This window comes from Manihot esculenta, chromosome 1 (genome assembly GCF_001659605.2).
Source record: "Manihot esculenta cultivar AM560-2 chromosome 1, M.esculenta_v8, whole genome shotgun sequence".
NCBI classification, from domain to species: Eukaryota; Viridiplantae; Streptophyta; class Magnoliopsida; order Malpighiales; family Euphorbiaceae; genus Manihot; species Manihot esculenta.
In genome coordinates, this window is record NC_035161.2 from 35,458,808 (window position 1) to 35,480,725 (window position 21,918).

Below are 21,918 nucleotides of genomic sequence, written 5' to 3' on the forward strand. Positions count from 1 at the left end.
AAATTATATGAAATTAAATTTTATAATTAAAATTATATTCAATTCAATTGAATTTCATACAATTTTTATTTAATTTAATTTCAGAATTGAAATTCATTTGCTTTCAATCCAATCCCAAAATTACTCTTTAAGATAATATATAATATATATATATATATATATTAAAAGCCTGTAATTGTTGTTGTGGTTGTTCGTGTAAAGGGAACCTAGAAATTTCGAATTCTTCATCTGCTAAGAGTGGTGTGGGGCACGTGAACAGTGATTGTCGACGCGATGACGGATAGGGCGGAGGAGAGTCGGGCCCGGGCGTTGACGATGGTTCAAGTCCTTGTAGTTTGTCCATTGATTAATTTATTGATAATTATATTGTGTTTGGCTGGGGTGGGGTTGGCTGGGGTGGGGTTTTTCTTTCTTTCTTTCTTTCTTTTCAAGGGAGATGAAAACTACAATTTAAGTTTATTTTAAAAAAAACACTACAATTTTGAGTAGAGTTCAGGGAGATCTGCCTAATTTCTTGTTTTTTCTATAATTTTTCCATAAATTAAGAGTTCTAGATAGCAAATAGGAAAGGTCAGAGCACAGTACTATATTGGTCCACTTGGAATATCATAATCTTATTAGTTTCTTTCACCTGTAAATTTAATAGAGTTCTAATGACAAAGAACACTAGGCAAATTTTCATTACCATTTGATTTCATCCTCCCAAACTCAAGCATCAACACCATCTTCAGCCTTCACAATTAGAACTCAATTGCAATGGAATCTCAAAATCTCACCCAAAACAGCATTTCTAATGCTGTTAAATCAGCTTTGATCTTTCTAGGGACCGGGTGCTCCAACACCGTCCCCTTTGGATTGTGCCTTGTCCAGCCCTCGGATCCACCCTGCCATGTATGCTACCAGGCCCTCTCTGTCCCACCTGAACAAAACCCCAACTACAGGTTCTACTGCTTACTTTAATTGCTCTTGAAAAAGATCTTCGTTTTATTATTTTGTTAAATTCTTTTAGTTGCTATGTTGGTTTCTGAGTAGGTTAGCAAGTAAAACTTGGTATGCTTGTTTTTTTAACTGTTAAATTCGCAGGTGCAATACATCTCTTCTTATAGATTATTGTGAGAGTGATGAGAAACACAGCTATATATTGATTGATATTGGGAAGACGTTTAGGGAGCAAGTACTTAGGTGGTTTACCTTCCACAAGATTCCTCGATTGGACTCTGTGAGTCATCTTCTACGCACATTGCACTCCCGTTACTCATTAATTCATTCTCCCAAAACTTTATGCTACTTATGTGAAATCATTTTCTCAAAGTGTATTTAATTGAATAGCTCTTGAAAAGGCTACTTGTTAATTGTATCAGATCCAATTATATGAATAGATGGATTTGTTTTTCTATTATATTAGTGGACAATGTTTAAATTGTGAAACAAGATCAGATCAGGATTGAGAGTGACAATTCGTAAATGTGATTTTCATCATAGAATTTGGTATCTGATTGATTATGCCATCAGAATAGTAATAGGCAGCTCCAAGTAGCTGGTGCTCAATACTACATTGAGTTGATTTGAGCATCTTTTTTGCTTTTCAATTTTTTTCATTGAAGAATTTATGGATACCTCATTAACAAAATGTAGACTAGGGAGAAAAGAAGCTCTTTTGAAAGGAGCATAAAAAAGTTCACTGACCGTTTTAACTAACATATTCTCAAGTTCATTTTCTGAATTATCATCAAGTCCTTTATTGAACAAAGTTTATAAAGTTCATTTTCTGAATTGTAACATAGGTAGCATTTTTGTCTTTGGCACTTTATTGCATGAGTTCTGGTGGAGAAGTTGGCAATAAAATGTCATGTTCAGCTATCTCCCTCAGGCTGCTATTGGTTACTAATGCATAATTGAATGACCAACACAAGCAAAAAGTTCAATATTTTTTGAGTCATGGAGGATGTCAACAAATGTCAATATTTGAAATCCATATCTGAAGTGGAGATGTATGATCCACATGGTTTGATGTTAATCTCAAAAGACTAGGAGCCAAATGAGTAGGTGGTTTAGTCATTTTTTTAAATAGCGTATGGCTTTTACTGACATCTTAATGTACTCGAGCAGCAATATCACGTTATTTGCCAAATCAGAATGCTTTCTTTTCTTTATGAGCACCGAGCATAGCTTCTTTTTAAGGAATGAAATAAACTGCAAATATTAACTGTCTACTATGAAATATTATAATTTAAAAGTGGTTGAATTTACATCACATTATGATGCATGCTTGTGCTAACATTATTCATTTTACATCTTCCTTCATAACTGGGGCCCTATATTAATGGCAGTACTAGGACTAAGTTTGTGTGAACTGCAGATTATTTTGAGTCATGAACATGCTGATGCAGTTCTTGGTCTCGATGACATACGTGCTGTACTACCATTTAGTCCTACAAATAATATTGATCCAATCCCCATTTACCTAAGTCAGTTTACCATGGAGAGGTAAGTTTGCTATCTTGGTCTTCAAGTAACTCTCATTTTCTACCATATTGCAGAGCATTATTTTCTGATACTAAGGTATGCATTTAAACTGTGAATTCAAGTTTTAAATCATGTTTGTTAACATGTGATTAATACTAGATTAGTAAAATAAATATTAATGGAATCTTTAGAGTGTGTGCATGAACATGGTTTAGAAACCATGTGTTTATGTTGTATTTATTTTTCTTCAGTTGAGATGCCTTTCTTCAAGATGCCATGCATTCACTGTTGTTGTACATAGATCTTAGCTGCTGAAGCATGGGTTAGCTTACATGGTATTGGGTTATTTAATTAAATCTCAAAATCCCTTGGATGCCTATTTCTTACATTCTCTATCAATTGTTTGATAACCCAATGTGATTGTGTTATTTGTTGCATTTTCTATTTATCATTATTTTTTGAAGTATCAATGCCAAATTAACTTAAATCATCATTTTCATGTCCATCTGTCCGTATTTTACCTTGGAAACAGCGTTGCTATGAGATTTCCATACTTGACGAAGAAGAATTTAAGGGAAGGCCAAAAAATAAGACGAGTGGCAGCACAGCTGGATTGGAATATTATTGAGGAAGACTGTCAAAGACCATTTGTTGCATCAGGAGTAAAATTTGTTCCTCTGCCAGTTAGTTGCTCTAAGACTCGCTTCAAAGATCTACACAAAAAAAAAAAGTACAAAAATATATTTCGTCATTCTTATGTTTTCTAATGCAGGTGATGCATGGAGAAGGCTATATTTGCTTGGGTTTTCTCTTTGGTGAAAAAAGTAGAGTAGCGTACATATCAGATGTTTCACGTATTCCTGCAAGCACTGAATATGGTGAGTATTATTTGTTCATCTTGCTTGGATTTTTATTTTATTTTTTGTGCATATTTTACACTATATATGATCTGTGAGTTTGCTAAATTCTCTGAAACTAATTGAGATCGATTTATATTATCCTTGGAGAAACATTTTCCAGCTTAGTTGGATTTGATTATTTGAGGATACTTTTTCTGATATTTGTCAAGTTTTTTACTTAGCAAATCTTGACGATTGCAGTAATTTCAAAAGCTGGGGCTGGGCAGTTGGATCTTCTTATCTTGGATGCTTCACGCAAGGTAAGTCACAAAATTACTTCTGCTGTGCTTTCTTGATCCCCCATTAATAGTTTCTTTGGATATAGAAGTTGAGAGCAGTTTAATAATTAGATGCCCAGCAAAAAAATTGCAGAGTAAATAGGCATTCTTCTGTAACGTTGTGACTTAAAGTTGTGCACAACATCCTGCCCGAAAATGAGTAGATTTCTTAGATTCTTTCCCCTCTTCTCTCTTCTCCTTTGTTTCTCTCGACTTCCTTTCCATCCGCAATGTCCTCTCTTTTCTTGTTGGCCAACACTCCCCTCTATATCTTGTGATTGTTCCAACTTCATATAGCTTCAGCATCAGCCACAAGTCTCTTTCATTTGCCCCAGACCCACCCACCAAATGAAACTCCGCCCTTTCCAACCAAGCAATGAGAAACAATGGATCACCAGCAGAATCACTAACTCACATTTTCCGCATAATCAAGTCATAACAGATGAAGAGGTCAACTTGAGTAATAAGTTGCACATTGTCACGGGGGAGCTCTTCCTTTCTCTTATTAGCCCAGGGGAAGAATCGTTTAATGTAAATCTATGCTGGTAATGGATTTTATTAATATGTTAAGTTTGAATAGATGATATTGTATGTAGGCATTTAGAAGGACATTAACTTTTTTTCTTTTATTACACATTTTGATGTAAACTTGTCTTCCTTGGGCTTGTGCCTTTGTGTTGCTTGAAGCCGTGAAATACTGACATGTGGTTGCTTGTGTTGCTGTTACTGAAAGGATTCAGTTTGGTTTTATCATTTATTCAGTTCAGTTTGGTTTAAGCTTCTAATAAATTTGGGTTATTCAGTTTGAGCGGTTTGGTTCTGTTCTGAACTAAACTGACCAATTGCTCATCCCTAATTCTCTCTTTCTTTGTATTTTTATATAGGATATTGATATTTGTGTTGCCAGTCCACTTTTGTGTTTTATAGTTTCAGGAATGAATACCATTGACCTTCTGCTTTCTTTTGCTCTGCAGTATGGACTCCCTGGTGCTCACTTCACTTTATCTCAGGTTAATTTCAGCAGTTCTGCATATTTTGATGGCCAAAAAAAAAAAAAAAAAAATCAGTTCACATGTTTTTGCAATTCTTCCTAAAGCTTATAGTTCTTTGCAATTTTATCATGATTTAAAACTTGGCAGCAATTATCAAAATCTTGCACACAATTGCAGAGGTGCCTTGAAATTAAAAAAAAGAAAGTTGCAAAAATAAAGAAAAAATTGGAAAAACATGTAAATATTTGTGTATTTTGGTCATTATGTTAATTGTAAAAGCTTGTGCTGCCATTAATTGTTAGAGCCTTGAAGCTGTGAAGAGACTATATCCAAAGCAAGCTCTGTTTACTGGGATGGGTCATGAGCTTGATCATTACAAAGACAATGAGTTTTTAGCAGAATGGTCTAAAAGGTGTGCAATTTTTTTAATTGATGATGACAGTCATTTTTGAAGCCTAATTGATAAATTTATTTACTGAAATAAGGTCATATTTGCATAATCCAGTGGGATTAATATTTTGTTTTTCGTTTTTTCTGCATTTTTTCTTTTGTTACCATTTGTATAGGGAAGGAATACTGGTGCAGCTTGCACATGATGGCTTGAGAATTCCTATAGACATGTGATAAGGTATGATAATGTCCTAAGAAAGTATTATGTTCTATTAGTCAGACTACGTCACCCATGAAAAACAAAATGGTGTCTCGCATTCTAGGTGGGATCATACGCTTTGTTGAGTCACATGCACTACATTGAACATTCTATATGTGAATCTTTAAAGCTTCAGATTAATATCATGACTGCACAACAACATGCGTAAAAAGACCACCACCAAATAGATTAAGTTTTTGAATATTCATTAAGTTTTTGAATATTCTTTCATCGATTTAATTAATAATTTACCAAATAAATTAGTTTAAATTACAGTTTTACATGATATAAATGAAATCAAGCATTAACAACATGCATAAAAAGATAATTGTACCAGATAATTATTTTGTCTTTCACAACAACTAGAGTTACTAGCCACAACCAAAGAAAAAACGAGTGAAATGAATAAAACAACAAATTTTGCATTTATGTGTAAAGCTTAGGGGAGACTTGAACAAACAAAATGGTGACACTCTTCAGCTACAAATTATTTTAAATAATTTAAGTTCTTTTCTACCGATAGGGGGAATAATATTGAGGGTGGTGTTATTATCTATTAACTAATTCTACTGCAGATATTTTTGCATGTTTTGGGCATTCCTTGGAGTTGTGATGTGTTCATCGCTTCCTGGCTCTTCCAAAAGAAGTTTGTTCTTTCCTAACAGCTGATTCTGTTTGAGTGGTTTATTAGCAAGTTTGACCATTTTTCACTTTGATCTTCTTGGTCTGCCAAACATGGTACTTTGTGCTCTTCTTACAAGTGGTAATCGGGAGACTATTCAATACACAGAGTATTAAATAAGAACATTCTGTATATCCACATATATATGAGATATTTTGCTAATTATAAGAGGAATCAACCTGTATTTATGTGAATGAAAAGTATTCATATGGTATGGCCATTGGCCACAACTGTACTGGGTTTCCATCGCTGTAATTTTCATTTCTCACCTCAATCCACGGTGGCCTCAGGATCATGTGAACAAACACCATCATCATCATCTTCACCTCCAAGATTTCTTGGCGACGTTGATGGACTTCTGCACACATCAAGGAGGAGAACTAAGTTGATAACTAATGGATTGCTCACCTAAACAGTTAACCAGTCGTTTGTTTGCACATTGTGTGTGAATATTAAAATTTTTTATATTATTATTATATAATATTATTTTATAAAATAATATATTTTTTTTATATAAATTCACTGTCTACTTAAAAAAAAATATTTTTGCTAAAATTTTAAAATTCAATTGTAACAAAGAAAATTAAATTTTTTAGTATATATTATCATATATTATTAATATATAATAATAAATATTATTAAAAAAATTATATTCTTAGAAAAATAAAGTTAACTAAGTTTTAATAATGATAGCGGTGGTTGTGGTAATGGCATAATATAAGTATTTAATTATATATAATTATGTTAGATGAACATTATTTTATAATAATATGGTATAAATATATTTTATTATTAAGAAAAAATAGGATGATATTTTTAAAATATTTAGATGGCTCATCGAGAATTAAGCCATCGAAAATTAAGTTAATGTCGAGAGTAATATAATTATATATTTAATGCTAGATGTTAAGAAAATAATAGAAAAAAGAATTTTAAAATATGAGCAATTTAAAAAAGGAGAGAGAACTATGTGAAAAAATACATATAATAGAAACCGTATTAATGATTTTATATAGAATGGATGATGAAAGTCATATTTATAAAATAGGTAAGGAAAGTTATATTTTTGTAAAAAAAAAATTAAAATTATTATAATTATCAATAGAATAAATTATAATAATTTAAGTTTAATAATTTGATTATTTACTATTTGTAACAATTGATTTAAAATACTAAAATTATAATTTTACTTTTTATTATATTTTAATTATTTATATTTAATAACTTAATAAAATTTTAGTTTAATAATATTTTATATAATTAGTTCTATTAATTATTTAATTATTTTATATTTTCATTAAAGTTAATATTTTTTATAATAAATTATATATATTTATTTGATATAATTATTCATATCATATATAATATTTATAATTAAATTATATTAATTATAATTTTATAAAATTGTTAAATAAATAAAGAATAATACTGTAAATAATAAAAAAAATTTATATAATCTTTTATTATAAAATTATTGCTATGCAGCAAGTGCATTTTTTATATGGTGTTTATTTAATTTTTATAAATATATTTTTAATATTTTATTTATTATTAAAATAAAAAATAACATTTTTTAATAATAAAAATATAATAACATTTTTATTATAATATTAATAATATAATATATTAAAAAGTAATAAAATATTTAAAAAATTATATAAAATAAAAATTGTATTTATTATATTAGAAAATAGTAGAAAATTAAAAGGTATATATTAATAATAATTAAAAAAATAATAAATTATATTTATTATATTAAAAAGTAGTAAGAATTAAAAAATAATTTAAAAAATAATAAATTATATTTATTATATATACATTAATTATTGTTTTATATAAAAATAAAATTATAAATATATAAAAAAATTATAAATATATGTACCCCATATATTATAATTATGTAGGATTAATTATGTAACTTGTAAATATAAATTTATTCTCATCAATCTATTTTAAAGTTCAATTATATATATATTATTTACGAATGATAGAAATGTTATTAAAAAGACGTAGTTATTGATTTATTTTAAAATTTAATTATATATATATTATTTATTAATGATAGAAATATAATTAAAAAATTTAAATATATTATTTTTATTTTATAGTTAAAAAATAAATATGTATTAATTTTTTATTGATTATTTTTAAGATATAATTTTTTTTAATTTTAAATTAATTAAATACATACTCAAATATTTAGTCTTATATTTATTTTTGTATAAACTAACTTTTACAGCCAACTTTATTAATAAAATAAAAAGCAAAAAAAAAAAAAAACAAACTGATAATTACGTGGGAAAAGGAATAAATGATCGAGTGGAAATTAAACCACAAGACCAAATATTTTACGCAGCCCAAACCAGCCCAGCATCTAAATCTCGTCATTGGTCATGACTCGCTTTTCCATCTAAAGGACTGAATAAAAAAGGCATTTATACACACAACAAAAACGCCGTCTGTGGGAATCGAACCCACGACCACATGGTTAAAAGCCATGCGCTCTACCAGCTGAGCTAAGACGGCTTTGCATTAAGTGTTCTTCTCGTTCAAGGATAAACGGAATATAATGAATATGATTAATAAAAAGAAATTAATACTTAACTAAACTCTTTCATTTAAAATTTCAATTTCACTTAATTACATTAAGGATCAGAGATAAGTCATGAAAATTATTATATATATGATGAAAAATTCCATCCGATTCTAAATTGTATAACAGATATAAATTTCTATTTAAATATTAAATAACAATTCAGTCAAATTTTGGTTTATGAATTTTAAAGTTTAAATTATTAAAATTTAATTGAATTATATATATTTAATACGTTTGAAGTTTTTTTAATGTATCAATATAAAAATTTTAAATTATTAAAATTTCAATTCCATCTCGCTCGGTTATACTTTTTCCCTCTATAAAAATGTTAGATCAACTGCTCACATCTAACACTCTCACTTCGTCCCTCTCTCTCAACTCGACATGTCCGGTGTGTGGATATTCGACAAGAATGGTGTGGCTCGCCTGATACGCAACCCTACAAGAGAGTCTTTCGAGCAGAAAGAGCCACCCTCTCCAGGCACAGCCACGGCACCGGGTGCTCGACCAAGGGTCCTCGTCTATCTCCCAACCAACCAAGTCATTCGCTCCTACACTGACCTCGAACACAGACTCACCGAACTTGGCTGGACACACTACTCTAACTCCAACCAACCAAACCTCCTACAATTCCACAAGTCTGATCACTCTACCCATCTCATCTCTCTTCCAATAAATTTCGCCAATTTCAAGTCCATTCACATGTATGATATTGTCGTCAAAAATCGATCGTTCTTTGAAGTTCGAGACCCTTTATCGAAGGAAGGCTAGCAAGCTAGCTAGCCAACCTAGTGTTTGATCGCTCCGTATATAATCATAGAGTAGGGAAACAAAAGATACCCATTTAATAGAGTGCTTTATAATCAACATCTTGCAAGGTTAGGTATCGATTCCCTACAGAGATATGAAGGTGTACTTACGAATTAACTACATGCATGTCGATGGATAGTCTGGAAAGTGGAGGCATGCATGTTATGTGGTCAATGTACAACAGTAGCCGATGCTTTGTTTTGATTCTAGTTTGCGTTATTAATGTTCTTGTTCTTCAACCTGTCGATGAGGTTCCTTGTGTTTTTACTAATTTTAGCTGGTATTTTAACCCACCCTTTACCCTGGTTCCTTATTTTCCTTTTCAAGGGCAGAATAATCTAAAGTGTATTTTCTTCTTATGATTTTTTCTTTTTTTCTTTTGGTGAAAATGTTTTGTTCTTTTCTTAGTTGACACTTGACAACACATTTGCATGAATGCTTTAATGTGAAGGGTATATTGACCTTGACTATTCGACGGGGCAAGTACGTTCTCCTTCATTAATCTTATCTCAATAATTCCACCGATATTTAATTTGTAAATTAAGGTAGCAAAAACATGCAAAATTTACAAGTATTAAGAAACGCAAGTGAATGGTCATGTTGTGTTGATATCGAATTGTCATGTATGAGGACGAAGAAAGTGATTAAATGAAAAGCTGAAAGCTTTCTTGGGGAGGCTGGGTGTTATCTGATTCTATACAAACAGAAACAGAAACAAATCCCGTGTTTGTACTATATATATATATATATATATAATATACATACATGCTGGCTTCTTATCTTTCAGTTTCAGATGACTATGTGGCTATGCCCTAGCTTAGCTATACAGTACCGTAGGTTCCTGCACAGTGTGACAGCACGACCACCACCATAATCTTCTTCTTCTTCTTACATCCTCTCCTTTTCCCTTTAGGTATACCCCTGTGGGTTCATGCAATTGCAAGTTCTCTCCTTGCATATTTAATTACCTTATCTTTCAACATGCCCACAAGCTCAAACTTTGTTTTCAGTGGCATTGCTTTTTTACAGAAACACTATATTTTTGCATGTTCATGCGTGCATGCCTCATTTACATGAGGAAAATCTTTAATGTTTGTTCACATGAAGCAGATGTTAATTAATTCCGCTTATTATTCAGACATGAACTACAAAAGATTAATTTGATCGGACATGAACTTATAGTTAAAGGACGAATTATTAAGTTGGTAATCTAATATATTTTAAGTAGAAGATGACAGGAGAAAATGATAATGTATCAAACTACTAAAAACTTAAACAAAACATGGATTTAGCCATATCCATAAACGGAGACCACAAAACCAAAACGTTGGCAGAATGGAGATGAGATTATAGGAAAGGGATGGGCATTAAAGATGAGATTATACAAAAGTGGCTAACGACAGTGTCTGCTTTCTGCAACGTTATACACGAAATTTTATATTTATATTCAAAATTTAAAATTAAATATTTTCCTCATATAAAAGGCATGCTTCCTAATCAGTGAATGACGAATCAATACCCAAAATGGAGCATTGCCAACTTTGATATTATAACTCTATTGACTTAAAAGATTTAGTCAAGGCAAAATAATATGATAAATTAAAAATCTGTCTTTCCACCTCACCTCTTCAGAATTATAGTATCTCTAATTTAATATAGGTATATCTATACACACCTTAGTACGCTAATAAAAAGTCTATATATATAGTCAAAAGTAATTATTGAGATCGAAAAATAAATAATTATTTTAAAAATAAAAATATTTTGTTGATAATTATAAAAATTATTATTTTGAACAAAGATAATAATAAATAAAAATAGCTACTTTTACCCTTATTAATTTGCTATTTCATATAGATAAATTTATAATTTATAATTTAATTTGGTAGTAAGTATATTTAAATAAATTTGAAAAATTTTAAATTTTATTCTCTTAATTTTTAATTTTTAATTAAAAATAAATAAAATTTAATTTCTGATCAAAATTCTACAACCATGTGAGTGGACTTGGTCTTGCGCTTGCATTAAGTCAGCAAATTTAGTCGCAACTACTTGACCATACTTTTTTATATAAAATAATTTTATTTACATCATAATGAATTATAATTAATTGATTTATTTTATATAAAAATTTTATTTTCAAAATGAATTTTTATAAAATTATATATAATTTTATTTTTTAAAAAATAAAATTTTATAAGCAAATAATTTTTCATCTCAACTAAAAAATAATTGAATTAAAATGAATTTTTATAAATTTTTATATTTTTTCTTATTAGTTTTTAAAATTTTTTTCAGCTACAATATTACGTGATTTAAATTAATTATAAATAAGTTTTTTTTGGAAGCTACAATAAATAAGTTAAATTTTTATTTATAAAATTATATTAATTTTGATGTATAAGTTGAAAAAAACATAATGTATGAAAAAAATAATTCTGAAAAAATTCCAACAAATTTCTTGAAAAATAATGATAAAAGAGTTATTAAATTCTTTAAATAAATTAAATGGATACAAGTTTTCTGATTTTCAAACTTAGTTTCTTTTTTCTTTTTCCAATTTGTTTCTTTTGACGTTTTCACTCATGTTTTTTGTTGATCAAATCTAAAAGGGTTGGAAAACTTATAATAAGGATGATTTTGACATATAATTTCTTATTTTAATTTATTATTTTGAAATTGTATTTAAAATTGTAATATTTTATATTTAGCATAAACATTGTGTAATAAATATAATTATATTAATGTACCTGAAATATCAATAAATTATTTAATTATAGTTATAAAAAGTTTTTATAATATTATAAATATATCATTATTTAATGAATTTTATAGATATATAAATTTATTGATATTTCAAGTAATATATATATATATCTAAAAAGTAAATTAAATTTTTTTGACATTGTGGAAAAATTACTTGTTTAGCTTGTAATTCAAATCCTTGAACATGAAAAAGTTTCTGTTTTCTTCTTAATTGAGATGGACGTCTTAAATTTTACAAATCTTTAATTTTATTGAAAAAATAAATAATAATCTCATTCCCACTGAAAAGGCAAAATAAAGATTTCCAGAAAAGAAAAGAAAAGGATCGTTTGAGGATATAAACAAGTGAAAAATACCCGTTGAATCCCTCAACTAACTTGAAGAGGAAAAGATGGGACCTCTCTAATGGCCTTTTTTTTCTTTTTCCTTCCTGTAAATGCTCAGCCTGCCATAGCAAAATTAGCAATCTGCTGCTCTCCCTCGTGAGTCTCTGACTCTTTCTCTGCAAACGACACGAAATGGGTCCATCTTCTTCTTCTTCAAAACTCATTAATCCAATCTTCAAGAATCAGGACCAAAGTTTCTTGGTTTTATCTCTTTTCTCGCACCAGACACTACCCACTTGCCTTTCACTTTGACCCCTTCTTTTTTAAAAAAAAAAAATACTTTACTGGGAGAAAATATGAAGTGCTTTCATTTTACCAACGGGGAGAGGCGGGAGGACGAAGAGGGAGGCAGCGGCGGCAGTGGAGGAAGCGACGTTGTTTCAAGGGTGGTGTCCAGGGTGTCGTGGGCGAGGTCATTGAGTGTGGCGTCGAGTAGCGTGGACACAAGGCGGTCTGAGTTTGACTCCGAATGTAACTCGTCGAGGGACTTGTCTGACTCGCTCGGTTTCCATGAGTTTTTGTCTCAGCGAAGGGCTAATGATCTAAGAGTCTTCACTTTCGCGGAGCTGAAATCGGCTACCCGAGGGTTCAGTAGAGCTCTGTTGATCGGAGAAGGAGGATTTGGCTGTGTTTACAAAGGTGTCGTTAAGGTTCCTGATTATGAAAAGGACGGTATTGATTCTAAGATGGACGTTGCTATAAAGCAGTTGAATCGTCACGGTTTCCAGGCATGCCTTTTTCCCTTTCTTTTTCCTTCACTAATAGATTTTCTGATAATGTTAATTAATTTGAGAGACAGAACAAATATAGCTGGATTGTAATTATGCAGATTTCAGTATAGAACAATTTTGACTATTAATTTGCATTTTCATGGAGGAAGCTTAAGCTTATGGGGAAAATTTTGTGGTTTGCATTTCTAGCATTCAGGGGCATAAGGAATGGATAAATGAAGTGAATTTATTGGGCGTAGTTAAGCATCCGAATCTTGTGAAGCTAGTGGGATATTGTGCTGAAGATGATGAAAGAGGGATGCAACGGCTTTTAGTTTATGAGCTTATGCCTAACAAAAGCTTAGAGGATCATTTATTGGGTCGAGTGCCAACACCTCTTCTGTGGATGACAAGATTAAAAATTGCCCAAGATGCAGCTCGTGGATTGGCATACCTCCATGAAGAAATGGATTTTCAGGTATGTTAAATGTTGTATTCTATGGGAACATTTGATTATGAGTAGTATAATTTGTGGATCACTTGCTGATGTTGGAAACAATTTAAATAATCGTGTGAACAGTTCTTCACTCTATCTTGAAGATGCACTCAATGGGAAGAATTCAAACTGGATTACCTGCTTCGATCTGGTTAACTATGCTCATGATGGAACTTACTGCTTTTGTTTGATCATCTTTGTTGGGTTTAAGAATTTGGTTTAAAAGATTAAAAAGGTTTAAAAAATTAAAATATAAAAGATTGAGTTAAAAGTTAAAATGTTACCTAAAATATAAAAAAATTAAAGAAAGAACCAATAAAAGAAGATGAAGAAGAAAGAAATATAATGGCTGTTTTTTTTATTGCATTTGCTACATTTTGATTACATACATTATTGAATTTAATAAGTTTATTTATAATAAAAAAATAAACAATTTATCAGATTTTATGAAAAGAAATAAACATTCAAAATTTAAAAAATACTTGAGTTCAATTTTCAAGTAGATGTTATTATTTTCAACAATCCTCTTTAACATTCCCTTGAAATATATTTTTTTTTTTTAGAAAAATACTTTTCCTGACTTTCAGCATCCACCATTCGTGCTTATTTGTTGTTTTGGTCTCTTTTTGGATTTATACATTTTTGTGATATTACCTCTTTATTTACAAATTCTCCAAATGTATTGAGTCTCTACTAGCAATATTTTCTTGCTAGTATTTTTTCAAGAAGATTCGAAGGAGGTGATTGAAATAGATTTGAAGGAAGTTAGGATTTTGAAAGAGTTTTAGTTTTTCAAAGGTCTTTTGGAAGAAGGAAGGCTCTAATATCACCCTTGTGTTTAAAAAGGATTTAGTTTAAAGGGCGACAAAAACACTCGTTGAGTTTAAGAATTTAATTTAAAAAATTAAAAAGATTTAAAATTTAAAATATAAAAGATTGGAAAGGGATTAAAGATTAAACATGTTTTAACCTAAAATAAAAAAACGAAAGAAAGAACAAAGAAGAGAAGATGATGAAGAAAAAAATATAATGGTTGTTTTTTTTATTGCATTTGCTACATTTTGATTACATACATTATTGAATTTAATAAGTCTATTTATAATAAAAAAAATAACAAACTAATACCATGGATGGTTATAACCATAAAATTTAAACAATTTATCAGATTATATTATCTGATTTTATGGAAAGAAATAAACATTCAAAATCTCAAAAATACTTGAATTCAATTTTCAAGTGAATGTTATTATTTTCAACTATGTTTCTTTCACCTGGTTGTTTGCTTAGGATTTGCAATCTATTGATGCAGCTGATATTTCGAGATTTTAAAACATCAAATGTTCTGCTAGACGAGGACTTCAATGCAAAGCTTTCAGATTTTGGTCTGGCAAGGCAGGGACCTCCTGAAGGGCTTGGACATATTTCAACCTCTGTAAGTTATTTCACTTTCTTTTTTTTTTTCTCACTTTCTTTTCTTCTTTTTCAATGTAAGTTTATAGCTTTCATACTAAAGGACATGTCTATGTTTCAAAATTTTCACCAGAGCACTCAGCCTTCTTTTTAAACTGTCTGTAAGATTTTAACAAGATTTGGAGAAGCACCGGAATTTCTCTGAATGCCACCTTTTAATTAGGCAAGAATTGTATAATTGGTCCAGTAATTGATATCATTAATATAAATTTCTAAGTAAAGAGGATGCCAGGTTCAAATAACATTGCTTTATTTTACAAATTTTATATCTTCCTGTTACACATAAACTGTTCTCCAATAATTATTTTAATTGTATTCTTAAAGGTTGTGGGCACAGTTGGTTATGCTGCTCCAGAGTATGTTCAGACTGGCAGGCTGACTGCAAAGAGTGATGTTTGGAGCTTTGGGGTGGTTCTCTATGAGCTTATCACAGGAAGGCGAGCCCTTGAGAGAAACCTACCTCGGGCTGAGCAGAAGCTATTGGAATGGATTAGACCATATGTATCAGATTCAAAGAAGTTCCACCTTATTGTAGACCCACGACTTGAATGGCAGTATTGCATCAAATCAGCTCAGAAACTAGCAGTCCTTGCAAACAAGTGTCTAACAAAGCAGCCAAAATCTAGACCTAAAATGAGTGAGGTAGTAGAGATGCTGGGAAGCATCATCAGTGAGACATCATCTCAAGATGAAGTTGCCTGTGAACCTGTTTCTGAAGCTGAAGAAGTCAAGGAAGAAACGTCCGTGGGGACTGATGAGTCTATTAAACAAGGGAAGGCCTATAGGAAGAAGGTTTTGGATCTAAGAGAAATAGTCAACTTGAGGAACAGATCCATTGGGAAATTAGATTGGAGAAATTGGACTCCTGGGTTGGTAAGAACTTCAGAATAAATATTTGGGCCCAAGTAGATTGCATACTCCCTTTATTTGTCATAGGGAATGGAAGATCCTCCTCACAGTTGAAGAGATGAATACTGAAACACATGATGCAAAAGGTTAAATTGTATTCATTTTCTTCTTGTTTGCAAGATAGCTGTAAATATAGATTGTTGGGCCAGAAAAGTTACAAGACATGCCCACTTCACTTATCTGAAATACACACTGTAATGACAAATTTGCATGTCGAATATAATAGTCTTTAATTTTGTCCGAGTTGTGGCTGGTTATATGTGCGAAGAAGCTCGTTTTCAATTGGCGAGTCTTTATTGCCTAGCTGGGTGATTTGCTTGGTTTCCTGCCCCTAGCAGCCAACCGCGTTGCTGCTGCATGTTCTTATCATTTTATGTTGCGTCTGAGAGGTTATCAGGGTTTGCCAGTGTATTTACACTCTCGTGGATCATAGTATATATGTAACACAAAGTTTGTTGCGGGTGAGAGGAGTTGGATTCGACCCGCTTACGTTTGAATCCCTACTCTGAACAAGTTGGCGCCATGGTCTTCTGGGTTGGCCATTGGTCGGTTCTAGTTTTTAAGGGGGCTTGGATTAGCCATATGGTATATTTGATCGCGGGCCTGATTTCAATTTTAATGTTAATTTTGTTCAAACATCAAATTCAGCCCTTTTAGAAAAATGGTTTGGTTTATTGAATCGATTCAGTTTTAAATCAGACAGTAGCCAAATCTAGTATTCCCCACCTTAGAACCCAATGTGTCCATGCATATCCCTGCTTCCTCTGCTCTGCTTCTCTGTCCAAAATTTTCCCCTCATTTAGCTTCTCTTTCTTTCCGTCTTAGAGAAAATGATTTGGCTGATCCCATTGTTTCCGATAGCCACCTTGAGAAAGGAGGGTTATTAGCTTATAGACAAGTGTTTTTGCATGAATTAACCTGGAAATTCCCCAAAGGAATTCTCCTCCTTCCAGAAGACATGCTATGTGAAAAGTCCCAGTTGTTCTGAATCTTCTCGGCTAGGCTGGTTTTATTTGACAATAACCAGCTACCGAGAAAGAAAACTAGCACAAATCTAGCATAGGGAGACGTCAAATTTTACCTGCATTCCACCACCACACATCTAACGTAACCTTTCCTCTGGTTGGACTTTTGTTGTTCACTTGTTGGGCCCAAATGTGGGTCCCATGGAAAAAAGTTTACTTTTGCCTTTTAATGGTTGCCGATCATCAGATAATGCTGGTCGAAAGTCACAAGTCCAACTAGTGAAAAAGTTCGAACTTTGAAAGGCATCACCAAGTATAAATCACATCCACGTGGAAGCACTTTTAACTTTAGTACCCATGCATCCTCCAACTTTCCGGGTGCACTAGGATCATCTGCAACTCCAAACTAATTTACTGGAGCCACTTTTCCTTTTTTTTTTTTTATCACCTTCTCTTATTGCTCTAGAGCAGAATACGGTGTTCACTGTTCCCAGCTTTTCCACCAATGCAAGTTCATGCAATTGAACTACGAATGGAAGCGATACATTGGCTAAATAACCGAGCATCTTCTCTCTTCTCCTCATAAAAAGAAACAAATTATCTCTATTATAACACAGCAGTACATCTAAAGGATGATCACTGATCCATCTGAGAATATACATATATATCAAATACAACAATCCAAACCGGGAAAGAAAAGACCAAACTCGTAATACAAGAGCACTTGCATCCCTGATTAAGCTGCTTCTTTCTTTCTTCTTTTCTTTTTTTCTTTTTCTGTTTTTTTGAAAGGCTGCTTAAGTAAGTCTCGCACTTTTGTAGATCTAAGAGGAGCAACAATGTGGGAACTCATATCACAAGCTAACCAAGAAGTTAGTCAGCAGAAGGTTGATTTTTGAATACATTGACCGAAACATGAATTGCAGAGTCACTTGACAAGTACACTTTTACTTGAATCCCTTGGATTCACTGAGATAGTTGTTAACCGTTGCTAACCCGTCTGCATTGTATTGAGCTATAGAGAGATGCAGCTTTCATCAAGTTCATTCCATTTTCACGCAGAAAGAGGGGAATCAGAGGGACATGGGTAAGCAGCCACGCTCCTTCCACCACTAGCATTATCTGCACTTCGTCTATGAATCCTAGGTGCATTGCTTGAAGGGTTGTTAGTGCTTCCAGTTTCTTTGGAATCCTGCAGCTGCTCCAGCAATGCCTCAATCTCATCCATGTTTGGTCGGAGCTTGGGTTCTATGGATAGGCATCGCAATGCAAGCATAGCTGCTTTATAGGCAACATCCATTGAATACTGCCCTTCAAGACGATTGTCTAGGACACGAAAAATCTTTCGTTTGTTTGCCAAATAGGGTTTAGCCCATTCCACAAGATTGTGTTCTCCAGAGGGCCGATTTTTATCAATTGCTCTCCTTCCAGATAACATCTCCAACAAAACAACTCCAAAGCTATAGACATCACTCTTGGTGGTCAAATGACCTAGTCAGTAAGGAAGCAAAGTGAGTTTCAGCACTACCACATGTGACAAAACTGAAAACAGGCAAGAACACCAACAATAACACAAGACAAATCCTTGTAACAAAAGAAGAAAAAAGAAACACCTGAAAAGGTCCACTTTAAGTAGTCAAAACAGGTGGACACTATCCACTAGACATTCTAACCAATTAATTACTAAATCCGATCATGATAGAGTAATACCTGTGGCTAGATATTCTGGAGCTGCATATCCATAGGTACCCATAACTCTGGTAGACACATGACTCTTATCACCTATTGGCCCATCCTTGGCCAGCCCAAAATCAGAGAGCTTCGCATTGTAACTCTGTGATAGAATCACAAAAGAAATTTTCATGACAGCTGATAAAGAGTTTCTGGTATCATCAAATAACCACATGAGAAAGTAGAAAATTGTGTTTACATGTCACACGTACTGAATCAAGTAAAATGTTAGAAGTCTTGAAGTCTCGATATATAACTTTATTTTCAGCACTATGAAGAAATGCAAGCCCTTTCGCAGCACCATGAGCAACCTTCAACCGGAGATTCCAAGAAAGAGACTGAAAGTAAGACCCTCCTGGTTCAACAGCAATTAAGAGTATGTGAAGTTAAAAATGCTGATAAAAAACATTGTGGCCTGACAATGTTAGAGATGGAACAGGAAGGACTCACTCCTAAATAAATGATTTTCCAAGCTGCCACGAGGCATGAACTCATACACCAAAAGCCGGTGTTCATCCTCCAAACAATAACCAATTAACTTCACAAGATGAGGATGATAAAGTTGTCCCAGATAATTTACTTCAGCCTGTAAATGAAGGGGAAAAAGCAAACACAGAAGTGAACCTCTAAGTAAACTTTAATAGTCTCTTCAAACAAAAAGAAATCAGTTATGATACTAGACCAATTCTCTTCCTATCTACAAAATTATGAGGGAGAAAACGGACTCACCAACCACTCCTTGTGCCCTTGGAAACCCTCTTGGCTAAGCTTTTTCACAGCAATAACCAGTCCAGTTCCAGCCTTGGCAGCACTAAATGAATGCTCATCAATCCAACCCTTAAAAACCAAACCAAAACCACCTTCTCCTAGGACACTATCGGGACGAAAATTCCTTGTGGCCGTCTTGAGATCAGAAAAGTTGAAGCTCTTCAGATTGGAAGACTGCAAGATCTCACCTTCGCTCCTAGGAGTTGGGGGCGCAGAAGCTGATGAGACCTTGCCACTTCTGCTATGATCATTCCTATCTGTGCTAACATCTTTTGAACTCAACCCTGCACAAGCCAATGTGTAATCTCTACATAAATTATTGCCACCCCCATATGGCTTAAAAGATCCCATGCATTATCAGACTTCAGCAATCCTATCTCAGAGCAATATTACACCTTTATGATTACCATGAAACTAAGAAAACGAAAGCCAGGTAAAATCTGATCCTCCTGCTGTTCTGATATATTAGAACAATAAGATGACATTAATTTAGATTGTGAATAGCATAAATGGATTCAACTAATCGAGACTACAAGCGTGTCCTTCTTTTCTTGATTTATCAGCAAACCAAAAAGACCATGTTGACAATTGAGAAGCACCGATCTTTCAAAGTCATCCAATTTAGCAGATTTAAACTCCTCAACAAACTATATTTATGCAAGAACAGTAATTGGCTAATAAAATAAAAAACAACTACTACCAATCAAGCATACCATACTTGGGGGCAAAAAACGGAGCAACTCCTAACTTGGTTCAAATCCATATGAACCAGAAAAGGAAACATTATCAAATGGGGAAATAAGGAAAAGGAGACGAGGAAAAATAAAAAGGAACCACACTAAGTAGGCAGCACTATATAATTACATGGGTCTGGGAAATAAAAAGCGAGAAAAATTAAGTACCTGCGTTCCATGGGCTCTCAGCTTTAATTTGGGAGCTCAAGCAAACCCCCATCAAATTAAATCAAGAATCAAGGTACCCTTTTGAAGCTCTTTTCCTACAAAAGATAATCAAAGAGAGACCTGAGCTCCAGAGGTCTTGAAGAAAAAAAAAAGAACAAAATTGAAGCAGTAAAAAAGAGCAGATCTAAGTGTGCAACCAAAAATGTTTCTTTTTGATGCAGCAAAAGGGTTTTATCCAGAAAACAAAAACAACAACAATGGATTGTTTTTTGACTGCAACTTTCTACTTGCAATAAAATAGGAAAAAAAGCAAACAATTATAAAAGAGAAGGGGGAAAAGAAAAAAGAAGAAAACTTATACACCCATGAATGAAAAACGTAAAGAATTCATTAACCCACCTCTCCTTTTGTTACTCCAATAACAAATTACACACAAAGAAGTAGAGTCACAAATATGGTAGCGAGAGAGAGAGCAAGTTGACCAGGTTTGAGCTAAAGCCTAGAGCTTTAGATTGATAGGAAGACAGAGGTGAATGAATTGCATTGATGGCGAGCTGATCACTGTTGAAGCTCAACGTGTTTAATACCCGCCATATCTCTCTTGCTGTCTCTCCCAGAAGACACAATTCAGAGTCAAGTCAGAGCAGATAAGCATGCAGTGGCAGCCACCACTCTCCACCGTTAGATTTGGTTTCTATCAAAGAATCCAACAAGTCATGTATAGTTTCACCATCATCAATTCTGGCTCCACTTCCCATCTTCTTTGCCTGGCTTGGCTTTAAAGCAACTTCCTTTTTCTTGGATTTCTTCCGCGCCTCAATTTCTGGCCGTAACAGTTGGATTTTAGTAATCTACTAATTTTTCTATAATATGCTTTTGAACCTTTTTCGTCGACAATGACGACTGTTACCCAAGTCTTGTTTTTCATTTTATTATTTAACTAAATTAAATATCTTTTTTGATATAATAATAATTCTCCTTTGGATAAATATCTTTTTTGGATAAATAACTCTTTTTTTTTTTAAACACGCAATGCATTTGCATTTCCAAGGTTCATAGAGGGAAAAGCGAATACAGGCTCAAACTGGGCAAAAAGGAGCAGCTTTTTCAGAGCATTCTCGACCAAACCCATAGATGTCGAAGAAGCACCGCCGAGAAAACTACCGACTAGGGCCGCCAAAAAACCGCTGGAGAGGCCAAAAACAACAGAAAAAAACCACACCTCCTCAGCAAACGTTTTCCATGCAGCACCGAAAGAGCCCCAAAAAAACCAACAACTGAAAGAAGGAAACAAAACAGAATGAAACGTTTCCCATGCAGCACATCCATAAAATGGCATTGCAATTTTAGGGAGTAAAAATTTATGAAATCTCTTTCTATGTAACCGTCGGATTTCGCAGAAAAAAAAAACTGAAAGTTAGTCCAAAAAATGAGAATAAATTT

At 32.7% G+C, this 21,918-nt stretch overlaps 3 protein-coding genes and 1 non-coding gene across 5 annotated transcripts; 2 read left to right on the plus strand and 2 right to left on the minus strand.

Moving 5' to 3' along the window:
• The first annotated feature begins 388 nt into the window (after positions 1–388).
• Positions 389–6,196, plus strand: LOC110624274 (putative hydrolase C777.06c). Of its 2 annotated transcripts, none has more exons than XM_021769402.2 (10): positions 389–941; positions 1,084–1,219; positions 2,360–2,487; positions 2,999–3,149; positions 3,239–3,344; positions 3,567–3,625; positions 4,618–4,653; positions 4,938–5,047; positions 5,202–5,263; positions 5,860–6,196. In XM_021769402.2, the coding sequence occupies exons 1-9, from the start codon at positions 757–759 to the stop codon at positions 5,257–5,259; spliced, it is 969 nt and encodes a 322-aa protein (XP_021625094.1). In that variant the 5' UTR covers positions 389–756; the 3' UTR covers positions 5,260–5,263; positions 5,860–6,196. The 2 variants fall into 2 exon arrangements, with proteins under 2 accessions (XP_021625094.1, XP_043815573.1); XM_043959638.1 differs by having other exon boundaries at positions 5,890–6,196.
• A 2,223-nt stretch (positions 6,197–8,419) lies between these two features.
• TRNAK-UUU lies at positions 8,420–8,492 on the minus strand. The gene has a single exon. It is a non-coding gene; the product is annotated as a tRNA-Lys (tRNA).
• Positions 8,493–12,513: 4,021 nt separating this feature from the next.
• Positions 12,514–16,352, plus strand: LOC110624413 (serine/threonine-protein kinase PCRK1). Its single transcript, XM_021769574.2, has 4 exons — positions 12,514–13,252; positions 13,452–13,712; positions 15,040–15,162; positions 15,525–16,352. Exons 1-4 carry the CDS (start codon positions 12,821–12,823, stop codon positions 16,089–16,091), a joined length of 1,383 nt encoding a protein of 460 aa, XP_021625266.1. The 5' UTR covers positions 12,514–12,820; the 3' UTR covers positions 16,092–16,352.
• A 1,305-nt stretch (positions 16,353–17,657) lies between these two features.
• LOC110624479 (probable serine/threonine-protein kinase PBL9) lies at positions 17,658–21,375 on the minus strand. The gene is made up of 7 exons (XM_021769700.2): positions 20,875–21,375; positions 20,476–20,570; positions 19,535–19,857; positions 19,256–19,391; positions 19,018–19,160; positions 18,785–18,908; positions 17,658–18,565 (listed from the first exon to the last, which is right to left on the minus strand). Exons 2-7 carry the CDS (start codon positions 20,525–20,527, stop codon positions 18,129–18,131), a joined length of 1,215 nt encoding a protein of 404 aa, XP_021625392.1. The 5' UTR covers positions 20,528–20,570; positions 20,875–21,375; the 3' UTR covers positions 17,658–18,128.
• Between the last annotated feature and the right edge of the window lie 543 nt (positions 21,376–21,918).

Excerpts from the sequence above, each read along its gene's own strand:
- LOC110624274 (XM_021769402.2), top strand. The coding sequence starts at position 757 with ATGGAATCTCAAAATCTCACCCAAAACAGCATTTCTAATGCTGTTAAA. Across the intron at positions 3,626-4,617 it reads TCTTGGATGCTTCACGCAAG|TATGGACTCCCTGGTGCTCA; the intron begins GTAAGTCACAAA and ends TTTGCTCTGCAG. Across the intron at positions 4,654-4,937 it reads CTCACTTCACTTTATCTCAG|AGCCTTGAAGCTGTGAAGAG; the intron begins GTTAATTTCAGC and ends ATTAATTGTTAG.
- LOC110624413 (XM_021769574.2), top strand. The coding sequence starts at position 12,821 with ATGAAGTGCTTTCATTTTACCAACGGGGAGAGGCGGGAGGACGAAGAG. Across the intron at positions 13,253-13,451 it reads TGAATCGTCACGGTTTCCAG|GGGCATAAGGAATGGATAAA; the intron begins GCATGCCTTTTT and ends TCTAGCATTCAG. Across the intron at positions 13,713-15,039 it reads ATGAAGAAATGGATTTTCAG|CTGATATTTCGAGATTTTAA; the intron begins GTATGTTAAATG and ends CTATTGATGCAG.
- LOC110624479 (XM_021769700.2), bottom strand. The coding sequence starts at position 20,527 with ATGGGGGTTTGCTTGAGCTCCCAAATTAAAGCTGAGAGCCCATGGAAC. Across the intron at positions 19,858-20,475 it reads TGAGAGCCCATGGAACGCAG|GGTTGAGTTCAAAAGATGTT; the intron begins GTACTTAATTTT and ends TGGCTTGTGCAG. Across the intron at positions 18,566-18,784 it reads TCCAGAATATCTAGCCACAG|GTCATTTGACCACCAAGAGT; the intron begins GTATTACTCTAT and ends CTTACTGACTAG.